The following is a 19,675-nucleotide window of genomic DNA, read 5'->3' as shown; positions in this document are numbered from 1 at the left end:
AACCTGGACACTGGTGGATATAGCTTATTTTTTTGGGACTGGTAGTTTACACTGTCAATCACCACTTGAAATCCCTCAAATTGATAGACATGGCACAATTATTCTCAACATAAGTATAACTGTTTCCTGCTTGCTCACCTTAATCTCGAGGATATTTTATATTTGTATTTGGAACGAAACTTTTACTAAATCCTGTTGATTATCAGGTATATATGATGTTATATGCTTTTAGATTAGATTCCCTACAGTGTGGAAATGGGCCCTTTGGCCCAACTAGTCCACACCAACCCTCTGAAGAGTAACCCACCCAGACCCATTTTGCTCTGACTAATACACCTAACACTGTGGCCAATTCACCAGACCTGCACATATTTGGACTATGGGAGGAAACTGGAATACCCGGAAGAAACCCATGCAGACACAGGGTGAATGTGCAATCTCCACACAGACAGTTGCCCGAGGCTGAGATCAAACCTGGGTCCTGGCACTGTGAGGCAGCAGTGCTAACCACTGAGCCACTATGCTGCCGGTCAGCTTATAGAATATAGTGGTCTTTATTGTCACTTTTGTTTCCTTTTGACTGATGAAGTGATTTAGATTTGGGGAAATAACTGTTACAGGAATCTGTTAAATGAACCTCATGCAAAGCAGGAAATACTAGAAACCTCAGGATCTAAAATTTCAACACTGTCAATATGCCCTGCCAATAATTTTACTTACTATTGAGAAAGAATGCAAGCATGATGTAGAACATTGCTAAGTAAGTTTGCAGATGACACCAGGTGTAGTGGACACCAGTGAAGAAGGTTACCTCCGATTACAACAGGATCTTGATCAGATGGGCCAATGGGCTGAGAAGTGGTCATCTGAACATTTGGAAAGGATTACTAGGGTCAGAGCAGCCTTCAAAATTAAGGTAATTGATTATACTTTGTGTCAACTGCCTATTCATCCTCATATCTGAGGTTTAATTCAGATAAATGTGAGGTGCTCCATTTTGGGAAAGCAAATCTCAGCAGGATTTATACACTTAATTAGATTAGATTAGATTCCCTACATTGTGGAAACAGACCCTTTGGCCCAACAGGTCCACAACCGACCCTCCGAAGAGTAACTCACCCAAACCCTTTTCCCTCTGACTAATGCACCTAATTGACAATTTAAGCATGGCCAATTCACCTAACCTGCACATCTTTGGACTGTGGGAGGAAACCCACGCAGATATGGGGAGAATGTGCAAACTCCACACAGACAGTCTTAATGGTAAGGTCCTAGGGAGTGTTGCTGAACAAAGAGACCTTGGAGTGCCGGTTCATAGCTCCTTGGAAGTGAACTCGCAGGTAGATAGGATAGTGAAGAAGGCATTTGGTATGCTTTCCTTTATCGGTCAGAGTATTGAGTACAGGAGTGGGGAGGCCATGTTGCGGCTGTACAGGACATTGGTTAGGCCACCGTTGGAATATTGCATGCAATTCTGGTCTCATTCCTATTGGAAAGATGTTGGGACACTTGAAAGTGTTCAGAAAAGATGTACAAGGATATTGCCAGGATTGGAGAATTTGAGCTACAGGGAGAGGCTGAACAGGCTGGGGTTGTTTTCCTTGGAGTGTCGGAGGTTGAGGGGTAACCTTACAGAGGTTTACAAAATTATGAGGGGTGTGGATAGGATAAGTAGACAAAGTCTTTTCCCTGGGGTGGGGGAGTCCAGAACTAGAGGGCATAGGTTTAGGGTGAGAGGGGAAAGATATAAAAGAGACCTGAGGGGCAATGTTTTCACGCAGAGGGTGATACGTGTATGGAATGAGCTGCCAGAGGATGTGGTGGAGGCTAAGGGTGATATGGGCCGGGTGCTGGCAGTTGGGAGTAGATTGGGTTGGGATATCTGGTCGGCATGGATGGGTTGGACTGAAAGGTCTGTTTCTGTGTTGTACATCTCTATGACTCTATAACTATATGTACTGGAGAATCAGATATCAAATTACATATTCTTGTGTTGTTGGCTTCTGTATGAACCCCTGTGGATTGCTTTCCTCGCTCTACCAATTGTTCCCCTCCTTCATAACCACATTTTCTTTCAATTAGCCCTTACTCAGATCACTTCCTTCATCCAGAACCAAACAACCCTTAAATTCCAAGCGTAAGTCCATGCCTGTTAGGCGTCACAAAATGATATCATTTCAGAGGAAAAAACCTTTAGGTGAACCCATGTAATTTTTAAAATGAAAACAGAAAGTACTGGTGAAACTCAGGGGGACTGACAGCATCTGTAGAGAGGGAAAAAAAGGGTTAACATTTTGAGTCCTGTGAGTCGTCCTCATAATGGAAAATAACTGGGAAAGGGTGATTTATATGCTGATAACTGATGTGGATAGGCAGTGAATAGAAAATCTGGTGCTTGCTAATGATAAGCAGAGAGAAAAAACACTGGAAAGATGCTAACAAGAAAATAAATTATTGGAAATTGGTTTGAAATGAAAATGATTGAAAAAGAGTTGACTGTGCTGGGAGCAACCCGTACAAAATAGGACCTAGGTATGGGGATAGAACATGGAGGAGGGAATTTATAGTCTGAAACTGTTAAACTCAATGCTGACTCCTGAAAATGCAAGGTACATAAGTGGAAGATGAGGTATCACTGCTCAAGCTTTCACTGAGCCTTACTAGAGCACTGCAGCATGCCTGAGACAAATATTGCCATTCGAACACTGCTTTTCTCTTGATCATTTTGCTAAAATTTGTGCAAAGTTGGCTCAATGCCTTCTATATTTAATTACTAATTTTTTAAGAGTATGCTGAGCATTTATCCTTTCAAAATACATTTTGTTCCAGACAGCTTTTGATCTTTATCTGATGCATGGTTGCTTGCCCCATTAATAGTTCTCTCCATTTTAATTAATGTAAACATAGAACATAAATACAAAAAGAATCAAAAGCATATTTATATTGTTTACAAAGAATTGCTAACAAACAAGTATCTACTTGCCACCAACAGGCAACTATTAGAAAATACTAATTTTGATTTGTTTTTTGAAAAGATATATAATGCTATGTGCAATTTAGTTATAAAGTCAGTAAGAAATAAAGATTACTATGTATCCTAGAGTTTTCATTCATTTTGTGCCTCACTGAAGTCCAACCACTATTGTTTCATTTAAAGTTGCTCAGTACTACCACACTTCTTAATTTAAGAGGAAATGGGAACTCCCCTGTTAAGTTGAACTCTGTGAACTTTCCATGAACCCCGATAGGCGTTAATTCTGAGTTGCTTTAGTTCATGAAAACATTCTATTTTACATGCATCATGCTACGCAGCTAGAGAGCTGGGTATGGTGGATCAGTCAACCTCTACTACCTCAGCTAATTGAACATAATGATTAGATTCCCACAATATGCAAATAGACCCTTTTGGCCCAACAAGTTCACACTGACCCTCTGAAGAGTCACCCACCCAAACCCATTTCCCTCTGACTCATGCACCTAACAGTATGGACAATTTAGCATGGCCGATTCATCTAATCTGCACATCTTTGGGCTGTGGGAGGAAACCGGAGCACCCGGAAGAAACCCATGCAGACACGGGGAGAAAGTGAAAACTCCATAGACAGTGTCCCTGGCACTGTGAGGCAGCACTGTTAGCCACTGCGCCAAAATAATGGTTGTCAGTTTTACAACGGATGAGTCCCAACACTGTCAATTGTTGGTCAATTATTAAAAGTAAAATTAGTCATAGCTCCTTAACCTTAATGAAGGTTAAGTAACATTTTAAATAGGTGCACCAAGAATGAAATTGCCAATGCCCATAGACATTATGAAACTGCCAATGCCCCTGCAATTTTGACTAACTGCACAATTGGACAACATGCCATTTGAGTCACAGATCACCATAAACTAAATATCATATCCGATGACATTTCCTTACATAAGGTGAATGGGTGGTTCCAGTGTTTTACCACAAGGTAGATGCTATGAACTATTATGGGGAAGTTTAAATTGTTGCAACAACAAACTCATTAGGTTGTAGGTGAACAACACAATGAGAAGCCACAAATCTGTGCTGTCCATCCAAATGTAGACAATTACCAACTCTATTTTGAACATCAGTTATTGAAATAACTTTGTTAATTTGATATAATATGTACAAGTACTGGTAAAATGTGAAGTATAAAATATTTGTGTAGAGGTTTATGTTACACTGCATATGTAAATCACCAAGAAAAATGTGAAAAACCTTTATCATTGCTGTTGGACTATCAAGGCTGTTAAATAGCTTATAGGCAACCTTACCGATTTTACCCAACCTATCTAAAACTTTCATCGATAAATTTTGTTGGAGTCTGCAGGGTAGATCCATTCAATTGTATATAATTATCAAGCTCCACTTTGTATCACAGGCCAGAGGTTGGTGGATTTGTCATGTGTGCAGTGTTCTTCCACCCCGCAAGAATGTTTTAAGATGACCTCAACAATTCCATTGTAAGGCCACAGTTGGGATTCAAAGTATGACCTATTACAGCAAACCCTACATTGTTTCCTGTGAAGTTTGGTGACATGGGATTTTCCAACATGGGAGGTCCCTGCCTTTGTCTCTGTGTTTTATGTCCAAGGTTGAATAATTGATGTTATTTGCAGCTGTAATGCAGTGGAATACAGAAACTGGAATCTGGTCGTATTGAAATATTCCTGTAAATGATTCACTGATAACGCTATGGATTTTCCATATAACTGGAAAATTCCATTGAATTATTCTAATACTCCCATCTTACAATTGAAATGTTTATTTATTTTTGTTCATTTTTATTTTATATTCTGTAAATATCTCTGTTCAGAAAAGTTACTTTTCATTAAAGTAATGTAAATTATTTCGACTTGCAGATTCAGACAATCTGGTCTTTCTATTACAAATGAGATTATTATTTCCGGGAACATGCTATTAATCACCTTTAGCTCAACAGAAGAGTGTGACCTTTCACAATATTCAATAACATTTCTGCAAGTAACAGTAACAGGTAAAGAAATTACATTGTTCTTTCTTTCCGCAGAAAATTAATTTCTTTAGATCTTAAATCATTAGTTTTGTTGTACATTACAAATCAAAATAGTTGGGACAAAGTTCCTTCCAGTATTCTTTGAATGATTGTTAAGTAATTTAAAGACTGTATCTTTTTATTTTTGTGTTTCTAAATGTGAACTGAAATAGAAATAGGTCTGTTTTAAAAGTAATGTTTGTGGAAAGTATTGCTGCATCTTCTAAGTATTCATATTGCTGTTTGTTTAAGAAGAGTGGGAAAATCGAGTCACAGACAAGCTGGAGCTAAAGGGTGTACGCATAGGAGATTCAGTTTGCATCAGATCACCAACTAATTTGAGAAATGGTGACTAATTGTTGATTACAAAGGCCTTTTGCGCGCCAGTAACTTTCATCAAGTATCAGGTAGCTGAACAGGTTGCGGGTGTGAATGTTTGGGCAGAAGCTGAAGAGACCTCCGGAATGTCTTTTCTCTGCAGTAAAAAGCACCTTTAAGCTGGAAGAAAGCCAAATTATTTCCTTCATCACTTTCTGTAGGCTGTGAAATTTAACCAATAAGTCAGAGATGTTATAAGTGTGAATGAGTTGCTCCCCACTCCTGGCAAGCAATTAAAGTACCTGGAGAAGGAAGATTGAGGATAGGGGCCATTGAACCTCATTCTCAGTCCTTCCCTCTGTCCATGAAACCCACTTTTTCTTGTGTCTTTGTCTGTCTGTATGAATGTGGGGTGAGGGGGTTTATAAGGGAGTAGCATCATATGTTGGTGATTCATAGTTGTTGATCTGTAGCTAGAATTTATTTGTAATAAATAGTAATTCTTGTTAAGTACAAAAGCCTGATTCATGCTGTCAACCTAGTTCTAAAAGACAGGTAAACTGGGGAATTTTGGATTTGTTTTAAAGAACCTTTAACTTTTGTGACAGCACCTGGAATTAAGTTTTTAATCATTCATGTTGTTTTTATGTCATAATTAAGTTTCTCATCGCTTGACATTTGTTGCAACATAGCTGAAATGTTTAACAATAGTGAGTAGCTAATGACTAAAACTGCATCAATGTATAATAGATTATCAAGCGCAAAATGCGCAAAGCTTGAAGTGTCTGTCACATCACATGGACACTATTTCACTCTAAATGCTGTGTCACTTGTGTGTGTAATGGGCACATTCTTGTTGTGATTAAGAGCAGCTGACCTAAATTAGGGAATGATTAGGGACACAGTTATAAAAACGCTTTCACTGGCTGGCTGGCCTGTGGAAAAGTAGTTTATATTTGTGCTTTGTGTTGTATTGTGAATAAACCTACGTAGAAGATAGACCAGCTCCTCCTCCTTCCTTTTGCTAGATCCATGTTTGTCAGATTAACATTAGACTGCAGCAGAAGCAAAAGGTAGCATAGCTAAAAGAAAGTGTCCCATAACGTTACATTTTCAGACATGAGTTTAGAGACTGACAATGTACATATTTCAGGAGATAGCCCAAAGAGGTCTGCCCATGGAGCCTAAATGCAGCACAAGTGCATAGGTTCAAGAGCAGGGAAAGAAGTAATACAGCCCAGGAAATGGCTTGCATCCTGGCAATGTTCCAAAGGAGACAGATGAGAACAGCATGGGCTCATTGAACTTCAAATATCTGTGTGTTCACTGGATTGCATACGTGCAAGTCAGTTCACTGTTCAAACCATAACTTGTCTGCTGCATTTTAAATAGTTTTGAAACCATGCCAGTAACCTTAGAATGAGTAGTCAGTCGTATGAGTGCTTGAGAGCTCAACAGAATGCCAGTGACACTTTCTTTCAAAGTTCAAATTCATGACATCTTGGCTCAAGGCTCCTACATCTCCAGTTTATAAAGACGGAAAGAGATTGTGGATAATATACAGGCATTAAATGCCTTCCAGCGTACCTCACACAGAGCAGACTACTAAGGCTCAGCTCCCTGACAGCACCATTGGCTGTATGGGAGAGGACATGCTGTACCCTTCATGGTGACGGTATGCTTGCTTCTTCAAAAGCTATTTACACTGTGTCCATGTTATAGCCAGAGAGCTGGGTCAGTTTGTTCAAATGAGAGCTGAATCCTAACAGTCTATAGTCGTGTACTCCTTCAACATCGCAATATCAACTATTTCAACTGCTTTTAGTGGATTTTTGGCAGGTCTCCACTTCCCAACTTGTGACCACTTCATAGAATCACCAGAAAATGGAAACAAGCACAAGATAAGGAATGCATGAGAGAGATCTGCAGGTGGGCATCAATTGTGTAACCGTGGGATGGCATGGTGCACAGTGGTTCGCACTGCTGCCTCACAGCACCAGGGACCCGAGTTCAATTTCTGCCTTGGGCAACTGTCTGTGTGGAGTTTGCACATTCTCCCCGTGTCTGCGTGGGTTTCCTCCGGGTGCTCCGGTTTCCTCCCACAGTTCAAAGATGTGCAGGTTAGGTGAATTGGCCATGCTAAATTGTCCATAATGTTAGGTGCATTAGTTGGGTCAGGTCGGGCGGGGGCTTATTCTTCGGAAAGTCGGTGTGGACTTGTTGGGCCAAAAGGGCCTGTTTCCACACTGTAGGGAATCTAATCTAATTTGTCAAGTAAAGGCTGCAGACATTAGTAGTGAAATAATATATTTTCTTCTGAGATAGCTGTTTATTAATGGTGTAATAGGAACATTCACTAAGTTGCATTTTTTGAGGGTATGCTTGGTGCCAAGCCCAGTTAGATGTATGACAGAAATATTGATGGTCTGGAGAGGCGTGATAGTTCAGAAGAATCTGACCTTCATAATATACTACTTCAGAGTTTTGGTAGCTTGCAGCAGTGCTAGATCTGTACATTCTTCGGTTTCTTGTTCCCTTCTTCACAATCTTACTCAACATCACTATTTTAAGGAAGGAACAAAACCTCTCTGCTTTGTATCAGAGAATCATAAATACTTGCAGAACTGAAGGAGGCCACTCAGCCCATCTCTATGAAAGGGAGTCCCCTTAGTCCAACTAGTTATGAAGTTAAGAGCTAATGGAATCTGGAACAATTTGTCAAATTGGATTCGGGCTGAAGGCCCTGTACAGTGCTGTAATGTTCTATGTTCTACAAAATGGCTTAGTGGCAGAATGTTGTTTGAAGAGTGTTTGTGTGCCTGTGTCCAGTGGTTCACTTACAGGATTCCAAGCTGGGTCCCTTGCTGACTGTCTTGTACATTAAATTGTCCAGACATGAATACAGGAGAAATGATCAATAGGTTCACAGACGCATGAAAATTGTTTGTATGGTAAATAGCAAGGAAGTAAGCTTTCAACAACCTGACAATATAAACAGGCTAGTCAGATGGGCTGAAAAGTGGCAAATGGACTTTAATCCTGAAAATTATGAGATCATGCATTTTGACAGTGCAAGGGCACACATGTTGAATGGTAGAACCCTAGGAAGTACAACGGACCGAAGAGATTCACATGTCTATAAATCCTTGAAGACAGCAATATATGTTGACAAGGCATATGTGATACTTGCCTTTACTAGTCAAGTCACTGAATATAATAGCAGGAAGTTTATGATGGAACAGAATATAACATTGGTTAGACCACAGCTGTAGCAGTACATGCAGTTCTCATTGCCACACTATAGGAAACACGTAACTGCACTGAAAAGGTTGCCTAAGCTGGAGAGATTCACTAATTAAGAGGGACTAGACAGGCTGGACTTGATTTTGTCAATGCAGAGAAGACTGAGGGGAACAATCTGATTGAGGTGTACAGAATTCTGAGAGCCATAGACAGGGTAGATAAGGAGAAATCTTTCCCCTTAGTACAGGGATCAATAATCAGGAGTATAATTTTAAGGTAAGGAGCAAGTGGTTTAGAAGGGATTAAAGGAATAAAAAAATTAATCCAGAGGATTGTGGTTATCAGAAAGACACTGAAGTAAAGACAGTAACCCTCAAGACATTTAACAACTATTTAGTTGAGAATTTGAAATGCAAAAGCATTCAGTGCTATGTACAAGGTGATGGAAAATTGGATTAAAACAGATAGATGTTTGATGACTGGCATGAACATACAGGGCTTCTTTCTATGCTGTAAATAACTTTTTGACTCCCCATTCTTTCCCCACTGCTTTAATTATTTATTTTGTTTTCACTTCATATAAATATGGAACTTCCAATTGAAACTTAGTGTTGACTCTGCTTCCAGCATCCTTTCAGGCAGTGCATTTCAGATTATCATAACTCACTATGTAATATAAATCTCCTCATCTGACCTCTGGCTTTTTTCCTAACTATTTAAAAATGTTCTTGATTATTGACCTTCTGTCAGTTGAAATAGTTCCTCCCTTTTGTACCCAATCACAATCCTTCATAATTCTGATCATCTCCTTAAAGTTCCTCTTAAGCCTCTCTATTCTGAGGACAACAGTGCATGGTCACCTCATAAGATAGGGGTTGCATAGGAAAGTTAGTGGTGCAGGCTCATGCAGGTGGGGACTTGGGAAAGCATGAAGCCTGCGGAGTTTATGGGATGAAAATTGCTGGAAAAATCTCAGCGGGTCTAGCAGCATATGTGGACACAAATCAGAGTTAACATTTCAGGCCCAGTTCTGAAGGAGAGTCACCGGATCCAAAACATTAACTGATTTCTCTCCACAGATGTTGCTAGACCTGCTGAAATTTGCTCGCAATTTTGGTTTGTTTATGGGGTGGGCTACTATTGTGCACCTTGTCTGGTAAGATGGGGTGGAAATTGATGTGCGCAATCTGATAGGACAGGGTAATTAGTGAGGCAAGTTTGGGAAGATATGGTGAGAAATATGTGGCAGAATTGACAACTCCAAAAATAGAAAATCGTGGAAGAGAAGTTTAAGAAATTTTTATTAAGAAATAAGTGAGCTGTGTTAGCAATTTACTTAAGGATTTTGTGAAGACATGTTAACTAAACAAGCTAGGCAACAATTGAATGCAAAAGTTTACAGGAAAGAAACCAAGTACAACCATCCCAACAAAAGCTTACAAGTGCAAACAGGTGATTTTTTTGCAGAGGTTTTGGTGTCTATAAGTTCAGTGATGTAAGAAAGAGTTGATTCATTCTTGCTTACATTTATGTTCATTCAACTAATTCTTGTATAATGTAATGGTTTGAGTTTTGTTTTCCTTTTGTATGCAATAAACTTTGCACTTTTTTGAAGTACATTGGCAGCCTCCTGTGATATGTTCAGTACAGTGGGCTGTGGAGTGCAGATGGAGTTTAATTTAGATAGATGTGAGGTGCTGCATTTTGGAAAGGCAAGTTGGGGCACTTAATGGTAAGGTCCTGGGGGGTGTTGCTGAACAAAGAGACTTGGAGTGCGGGTTCATAGTTCCTTGAAAGTAGAGTTGCAGGTAGACAGGGTAGTGAAGAAGGCATTTGTAAGCCTGCCTTTATTGGTCAGTGCATTGAGTATAGGAATTTGGAGGTCATGTTGCGGCTATACAGGACATTGATTAGGCCACTTTTGGAATACTGCTTTCAGTTCTGGTCTCACTGCCATAAGAAAGGCGTTGTGAAACCTGAAAGGGTTCAGAAAAGATTTATAATGATGTTGCCAGGGTTGGAGGGTTTGAGCTAAAAGGAGAGACTGAATAAGCTGGAGCTATTTTCCCTGGAGCATCGGAGGCTGAAGGGTGACCTTATAGAGGTTTATAAAATCATGAAGGGCGTGGATAGGGTGAATAGCCAAGGTCTTTTCCCCAGGTTAGCAAAGTTCAAAACTAGAGGGAATAGGCTTAAGATGAGAGGGGCAAGATTTAAAAGGGACCTACGGGGCAGATTTTTCAAGCAGAGGGTGGTGCGTGTATGGAATGAGCTGCCAGAGGAAGTGGTGGAGGCTGGTACAATTACAACATTTAAAAGGCGTTTGGATGGGTATATGAATAGGAAGGATTTAGAGGGACATGGGCCAAATGCTGGCAAATGAGACTAGATTTATTTAGGCTATCTGTTTGGCATGGACAAGTTGAACCATAGAGTCTGTTTCCATGCTGTACGTTTCTATGATTGACCATGGAAACCCAAATTGCAAAACATAAAACTCATACGATATAAAGCTAAATTTAATTCTGGGATCTGACATGTCCATTACTACTAATAGCTGGAATCATAAAGTATCATATCAGAATTTCCCAAAGGAGTAATATTTCAGATATTTTTCCTTCAACGTAGAGACATTTATTTGAGAATGTTGCATTCTGAATGATGAGATGCTGTTTTTAAACTTGCACTGAGCCTAACTGGAGGACTGCAGCAGGCCTGAGACACAAATGTTGGCTTGGGAACACGGTGGTGTGTTGAAGTGTCAGACTCTGAAGAGTAGCATCTCATCTTTTGCTTGGGGTCCACTCCCTCCGTGACTCTCTCGCAGGACCACTCCCTCCGCGACTCCCTCGTCAGGTCCACTCCCTCCGCGACTCCCTCGTCAGGTCCACACCTCCCACCAACCCAACCTCCACTCCCGGCACCTTCCCCTGCAACCGCAAGAAATGCAAAACTTGCGCCCACACCTCCCCCCTCACTTCCCTTCAAGGCCCCAAGGGATCCTTCCATAACCGTCACAAATTCACCTGCACCTCCACACACATCATTTACTGCATCCGCTGCACCCGATGTGGCCTCCTCTACATTGGGGAGACAGGCCGCCTACTTGCGAACGTTTCAGAGAACACCTCTGGGACACCTGCACCAACTAACTCAACTGCCCTGTGGCTGAACACTTTAACTTCCCCTCCCACTCCGCCAAGGACATGCAGTCCTTGGCCTCCTCCATCGCCAGACCATGGCAACACAACGCCTGGAGGAAGAGCGCCTCATCTACCGCCTAGGAACCTTCCAACCACAAGGGATGAATGCAGATTTCTCCAGCTTCCTCAGTTCCCCTCCCCCCACCTTATCTCAGTCCCAACCCTCGGACTCAGCACTGCCTTCTTGACCTGCAATCTTCTTCCCGACCTCTCCGCCCCCACCCCCTCTCCAGGCTATCACCCTCACCTTAACCTCCTTCCACCTATCGCATTCCCAACGCCCCTCCCCCAAGTCCCTCCTCCCTACCTTTTATCTTAGCCTGCTTGGCACACCCTCCTCATACCTGAAGAAGGGTTTAGGCCCGAAACGTCGATTCTCCTGCTCCTTGGATGCTGCCTGACCTGCTGCGCTTTTCCAACAACACATTTTTCAGCTCTGATCTCCAGCATCTGCAGTCCTCACTTTCTCCTGTCATGACATGGGTTGCTGTCGATATGCCAACCCATTTTCACCGACTCTTAAGTCTCATCATCACTTATTCACCTTCTCTTCTGTCCTGGCTTACTATTAACAATCCTCCTGTCTCCTTCACCATTTCATATTTCTCTCTCTCTAGGCTCAGCTCCACATACCCAGTCACCTCTTCCTGACCACCCTCCCCATCTTCAGCATAACTTCTACTTTTTCCTACCTGCTATCAGCTCCAATTAAGTCACCAGATTTAAAATGTTAACAATGTTTTCTCTCCACAGATGCTGATAGACTGGTTGAGTTTCTCCAGCAATTTCTATGTTTGTTTCAAATATCCAGCCTCCACAATTCTTTCTTTTAATATAAACAGTTGAGAAATCCTGCCACTTACATTTACAACTGATTTAAGGAATTATAACCATACCAAATGGAAGCAAGCCTTCAGTTATCTTTAAAGGGCTAAATTAACAGTAAATTCTGTTTCCTTTTGCAGAATGTGGTGGTATCCTTGGTGGAATGAATGGAAGCTTCACATCACCCAGTTACTTGAACAATCATCAAGAAGAAATAAACTGTACATGGAATCTGAAGGTAACTCACAGGGAAACAGACTCCTAAATGTTTGGCAAAACAAAGCTAAATTTATCAATTGGTAGGATTGTGTGTCTGTAGAACAGTGTTGTTGAATTTATAGTTTGCTTCAAGCGTAGAAGAATAAAGAAGTCAAATTATTTAACAATCAATTCTTTACAATTTGTTTTGCATACAATCACACATACTGGAAAACTGAAAGCAAATCTATGTACTTTTCTTTACAGAAAAGAGAAAGCATGTATGCTATTAATGTCTGATCAATAAGTCTAACACCCTTTTGTGGTATGTTACTATGGTGTAATTTTTAAGTCCTCATGATGTCCCGAAGTGCCTCACAGTCAACATTCCCTCTAAATTGTCCTGATGCAGTTGTGCAGTAATCAGGAAATGCCTGTGTAGATGACATACAAGTCACATACAGTTTGTTGTCCCTTTAACATTTTAGTGTCTGTCAGTGTTGCATGTCAATGTTAAAGTGACCACGTGATGCAATTTATAGACTACAATAGTGGTGTAAAATTAAAGTGACATTGCTCACTTCAGTTATTTGCTTTTGAATTGTAATTGTATTGATATCTTGAATTAGGTTCATTTTCAAGATGATGATAACTACATTCGTTAGCCAGGATGCTTGGTAGAGTTCTGGTAGATATGTAGGTGAACACTAAGCCCCAGTAGGTTCTAATATAGAGGTATTATAATAACTCAGATGATGCTGTTTGGACAAGCTGCTGGCTTGAGATTTCCTTTCCTCATATTTCTCTTCACATCTTGGTTTAATTAGAAGGATTGTTACATATTTGGTTACACCAGGTGTAGTGATTATAGATGAGCTTCATCCAGGCCATAAAGTTGATATCAAAATTCCTAAGTGTCCTTTGTAATGCTTCCTTTTGACTGTCATGATAATGCACCCTAGACTTGAGCTGTGCATAGAAGATTTGTTTTGGTAAGCAAGTGTCAGGCATTCTGACCTGTCCAATCCAATTGTTACTTTCTCAATATGTTATGTTTACCGAACATGCTAGTTCAGTGAAGACCTCATTGCCTGGTACACAACTTCAGTCTAACATGCATAGAGCAGTGAGCGGTTCTTTCAGTTGGGTAAGCAAATTATTCCTCTTAATTTCCAAACTAAGGTTCAAAGACTGTTGAAGGCAACACTCTCTTTGTCGATTCTTGCATGGTTTCTCAGTTCTTAAAGTCACACAAATTCCTTTTTTAGATTATGCAGTCATTTATTCACAATAACTGTCTGTGTTTATTTTGATACATGGGAGAGAATTGAACACTCCCGCAAAATGTCTAAAGCCACAATATGCAAAGGAAGCATTTATTTCCTAGACACCACATTACTTCAGCTGGCACAAGATTTAGCATAAATTAATAACAAATGCTTTCTTTGAAAATAATGGACACACCTCCATACACAAGTCATCACCCTAAACATGCTTTCACAACTGGTGAGGTTACAGTGCAATGACTGCATCTTTATCCCTAACATAGCCATTGCTGCTCATATATTTATTGCATTTAAGGCTTTGTCTTGTGAAAAAACATTAGTCAAATCATTATGAAATAAAATTATTCAATTTTAAATTGTACAACTGACAGTATATTTTCCCCATAAAGTAGCTCCTGAACTCCTGCAGTTTTAATGTAGAAACCACATTAATTTGCAGAGAATTAATTATCTCCAATTTCATGCTCCCAATTAAATGAGTCATCTCAATGTTTAAAACTGGTTTTCATTCCTGTTGCAGGCTCTCTCTAACACTTGTTGCCCTTGTGGTTTTTCTATCCATAGCAGCTCCTCTCTCCACTGCACACCCACAGATTTTTTCTCAGATTGCAAAACGGTTTTGAAAAATTGAAATACTAAGAAATGAATGTACTGGTCATACTGGAGCACTATTCTGAGGTACACAAAGTAAGTTGGACCAATATACATCACTGCCAAGTTTTACTCCCTCTTCCTTGTAGGTTCCCAACTTTGCAGCCTCACTTCACCCAACAAATGCCCTCCCTCCCAGACTCTGACTTGCTGCCAGCGACAATACCATCTTTGTTTCTGAGCTCACTAGTTGATGTCATTGGCCTTGCCCATTGGCCTCACTCACCAGCCTTATTCCCATGCCTGGCATCCTTGCTTCTTATTTGCGCCTCCAGCCTGCTCCTCTCATCACTGACTACTTCTCTCATGCGTTTACATCTGACAGGCTCACTGAGAACTATCAACAGCATGAAAGGGAGAAACAGAGGCCTGTGACTGGAGGAGCAGCTCCTCACCATTTCATCTTTCACTTATGGAAGCAACTTTTCTCTGGTTATGCCCGTGAGTGAATTTTACAGGGCAATTTGGGGATTTCAAGGATAGATTTACCTGCTGTCCTCATGTATTTTGAGGACTAGCTGATAACTTTGTCATGGACTGAAACTTTAGGCAAAAGATCAGACTTTCCTGGATCCGGCTGGTACTTCAGTTTACTTCATGCTGATCATGTGGCTGAAGTTCTCAAATACACTGGAGAACAAGTCCAAGTTGCATTCCGCATCCAGTTATGAACAAATAAGATGTACATAGTCATCACCAAACAGTAAGTTGTGAGAAATGTCCTTGGAGACCATGGACTCTATTTGGAGTCATCTCAGATTGAGCACCTTCTTGTCCATGTGGTGTTTCATTCTAACATGGCAAGGTCATAGAGTCATAGAGATGTACAGCACGGAAACAGACCCTTCGGTCCAACTCGTCCATGCCGACCAGATATCCCAACCTACTCTAGTCCCACCTGCCAGCACCCGGCCCACATCCCTCCAAACCCTTCCTATTCATGTGGTGGTATATTGGTAAAGGACCCAGGCTGATGTTCATGGGAACATGGGTTTGAATACCAGGATGGCAGATAGTGACAAACTGATTTGAGTTTAAAAACAAATTCTATAATTAAAAGTCTCTGAAACTGCACTGACTTTCTGGCAGCCAATTCTTGTTAATGCATTGCACTAAGCATTTCTGAAAGATCCTGGGGAAGATTTTTATGGAAGTCAATTCCTCTATGATTGACAATCTTAAGATTGAACAATCTTTCTGCTTGCACAGATGGACAAGAGAAGCATCTTTGTATTCTTGCAGATTGATTCTTTGCTCTCACAGAGACGGAAAGAGTTCAATTAGCTCCATGACCAAGCAGTGAACTTCAGTCTATGAGATCGCAGCTAGGATAACATCATTTCGTGCAATTTGGCCACGAGACAGGAATTTTGTTGTCTGGGTCAGCATGACTGGGCCATCAAGAAATTTGCTCCTTTATGACGGATGAAAAGTGATTGAGGATGTGGTTATAATGCTCTGACCATTTTCCTAGAATTTGGGCTTTTTCTCTAAGCTTTTCAGCCAATCAGCACTAAAAATTGGTGGTCAAACATTTGACTTGGATAGGTTTCAGAGAATCACTGAATCTCTTCCAGTGTTTCTAGTTTATATAGTTCTAATGTTCTTCTTTCTGATTTGGCCATGCATTGATGATGATGACAAGTTACTGTGGAGACACTGTAGAGGCAATGTTGTCTTTCTGGATTACATTATTCACTTTATGAAAATTATCCTGATGCCTACTACAGGAATCTAATTTAATAGAACATATTGTTTTATTGGTTTTAATGAGGCAGTCTTAACTGAAACACAACAAGCAATTTTGCAGATTTACTTTTAACAATAAAAAGTAAGTTTACTGCATGAAAGAAATGAAGATAAGAGAGAATAAACCAAATGATTCATATGTAACCTATGTTTAAAGATTTCAAAACTCACATGGTAAAAATACATTCTTCTAATCCCAACAGGCCCCCATTACAGTACTCAAACACCAGAAAGAATTCCGTTCTCTGTCACTCTTTGGATCTGACTAAGCTGTGGCTTCAATTCCCGATTGTGAGAAGCTGATAATTTTTTCCTTGATTTGTCACATATCCCAGCTTAACTCTTTCCAATTCAAATAATTCAGTATTAATTGAATACTTTAGGTCTGGAATTTATAAACTCAATAGACAGTAGACAATAGACAATAGGTGCAGGAGTAGGCCATTCTGCACTTCGAGCCCTTCAATATGATCATGGCTGATCATCCTTAATCAGTATCCTGTTCCTGCCTTATCTCCATAACCCTTGATTCCACTATCCTTGAGAGCTCTATCCAACTCTTTCTTAAATGAATCCAGAAACGAGGCCTCCACTGCCCTCTGGGGCAGAGCATTCCACATAGCCACCACTCTCTGGGTGAAGAAGTTTCTCCTCATCTCTGTCCTAAATAGTCTACCCCGTATTTTTAAGCTGTGTCCTCTGGTTCGGCACTCACCCATCAGCGGAAACATGTTTCCTGCCTCCAGAGTGTCCAATCCTTTAATAATCTTATATGTCTCAATCAGATCCCCTCTCAGTCTTCTAAACTCAAGGGTATACAAGCTCAGTCGCTTCAGTCTTTCAGCGTAAGGTAGTCCCACCATTCCAGGAATTGACCTCGTGAACCTACGCTGCACTCCCTCAATAGCCAGAATGTCTTTCCTCAAATTTGGAGACCAGAACTGCACACAGTACTCCAGGTGTGGTCTCACCAGGGCCCTGTACAGCTGCAGAAGAACCTCTTCACCTCTATACTCAATCCCTGTTGTTATGAAGGCCAGCATGCTATTAGCCTTCTTCACTACCTGCTGTACATTCATGCTTACCTTCATTGACTGGTGTACAAGAACACCCAGATCTTTTTGTACTGCCCCTTTACCTAAATTGATTCCATTTAGGCAGTAATCTGCCTTCCTGTTCTTGTCACCAAAGTGGATAACCATACATTTATCCACATTAAACTGCATCTGACCACTCACCTAACCTGCCCAGGTCACCCTGTAATCTCCTGACATCCTCCTCACATTTCACCCTGCCACCCAGCTTAGTATCATCAGCAAATTTGCTAATGTTATTAACTCTTTATACTGTGGTAACCTATTTTTAACAACTCAAAACTATCTTGATCTCTTTCTCAGAAGCTATTCCTTTACAAATCCAGCTTCCGCTAAGAACCCTGCAGAATTGCCCAAACTGAAACTAATTAAAAACTCTACCAACTACAGATGTTTCCCTGGCACTAAAAAGCAAGTCTAGAATCTTCTACTTGAAACTGTAATGTATGACACTGTTTACTTTGTTAATCGGAAAATGCTCCCATGACTCTCCAGGAAGTCATTCTCTCTCATTGTTTTAAAATAAATCACGTGGCTACAGAAATACTTCCACATTAATCATTAAACCACTGGGATATGCAAAAAACCTATATGCCACTCGTTCAAATTCAAAAAAGAAACTCAAAAATGAATGCTATTAAAATATACATAAATCTCCCATTTTGTATGTCGCCAGGTTAATTTCTTTTGTAATATTGAATGAGAGAAATGTTAATCGATTGGGAGAACTCAATGCTCTTCTTCAAATAACACTATGGAATCTTTTAGATCAAGCTAAATAGGAAAAGAAGATTGAAATAAAATTTTTTAAAACTACAGATGCTGAAAATCTGAAACAGAATTGAAAATTGCTGGAGGAACTCCAAGTCTGGCAACATCTGTGGGAAGAGAAAGCAGAGATAACATTTCAAGTCCAGTGACCCTTCTTCAGAACTGAACTCAAAATGTTAATTCTGCTTTCTCTAAAGATGCTGTTAGACCAGCTGAGTTCTTAAGGAAAACAAAAGGCCTCAGTTTATGATTTCAGATAAAATGTTACGTCTCTAACAATATAACACTGGTCTAGAGTCACACTGGAAGCATTCCTAGATCACGTGCTCAAGCCGTAGAATGGCATTTGAACACCATCTTCTGATTGTTTTTGTCAGCTGAAAATGCTAACAATCAAGTAATTTATTGATGAAAGAAAGACAATATTTGGAAATTTAAATTAACTTTTTATCTTCATCTCCATTGAAAGTATCTCTGTTTGTCAGGTGGACTCAGTCTAATATTTAGCTTCATCAGTTCGGTTTGAAAAAGGTGTTTGTCCCAGCTTATGAAAATCACCCTGGGTTGACATCAACACACAATAGGAAGTGCTGCATTGTCAGATACACTGACTTTCAGATATATTAAACTGACATCTTCATCTTCCAGTGGTTCAGATGATGTTGGAATTTATCTAAACATGTGAGGTTCTCTCAGTTAGGATCTCTTTCAACCAACAACATAAACATATCTCATTGCCATTTATGCAACTTTTTGTGTAAAATTAATGCTACATTTGATTAGTGCAATTTTCATTGTATTTCAAATTAGTGTATTGTATATAAAAGCTCTGAGAAATTTCTGAACGATGATAGAAACAATATAGTGCAAGCATTTCTTTATTTATATAAATGTTTCCTTTCCCTCATTTGGTTATTGTAAAGGATATATTTATGTTCTGTGACAGGGATACATTTATGTTGAGCGCATATCCACTCAGGTTAAAACTAAACTAAATCTTTTTGTCTTTGAGGAGGTGTGACTTCATTGTAACTTGGCTATATGAAACATTTTATGTAGAATTGAATAGCAAACTGAATAGAAACCCTAGTGTTTTCTTTCTCTCTTCTGGACAGGTTCAAGAACATTTTAGAACCATCATATTTTTCAAAGAATTCAGGCTGGGAGGCTCTTCAGGGATTGGAGAATCATGTGTGGCGGATTATCTGGAGGTCGATGGTCAGAGGTGAGCAGGACATGTAACAGCAATGCTCTTTATTGTAATTCCTTTTATAATGTATTATTGCAATTCAAATTGATATGGCAGTCACCAA

The 19,675-nt window shown here is 40.1% G+C and overlaps 1 protein-coding gene across 3 annotated transcripts in view; it reads left to right on the top strand.

Moving 5' to 3' along the window:
- Positions 1-19,675, top strand: part of c15h3orf52 (chromosome 15 C3orf52 homolog) — a 68,834-nt gene that overhangs the window by 31,891 nt on the left and 17,268 nt on the right. For 2 of the 3 annotated variants that reach the window (XM_087992710.1, XM_043701046.2), the window contains 3 exons: positions 4,873-5,006; positions 12,754-12,851; positions 19,478-19,587. In XM_087992710.1, coding sequence (XP_087848836.1) covers positions 4,873-5,006; positions 12,754-12,851; positions 19,478-19,587 — 342 coding nt within the window. Of the gene's footprint in view, positions 1-4,872; positions 5,007-12,753; positions 12,852-15,073; positions 15,184-19,477; positions 19,588-19,675 lie in introns of those variants that run through there. The other variant, XM_043701047.2, reaches the window with a different exon arrangement.

This window comes from Chiloscyllium plagiosum, unplaced genomic scaffold (assembly GCF_037043375.1).
Source record: "Chiloscyllium plagiosum isolate Xiang-an unplaced genomic scaffold, Cpla_swu_hap1 HiC_scaffold_12, whole genome shotgun sequence".
Lineage (NCBI taxonomy): Eukaryota > Metazoa > Chordata > Chondrichthyes > Orectolobiformes > Hemiscylliidae > Chiloscyllium > Chiloscyllium plagiosum.
The sequence above is the reverse complement of the archived record's forward strand: the minus strand, read 5'-3'. Positions and strand labels throughout refer to the sequence as shown.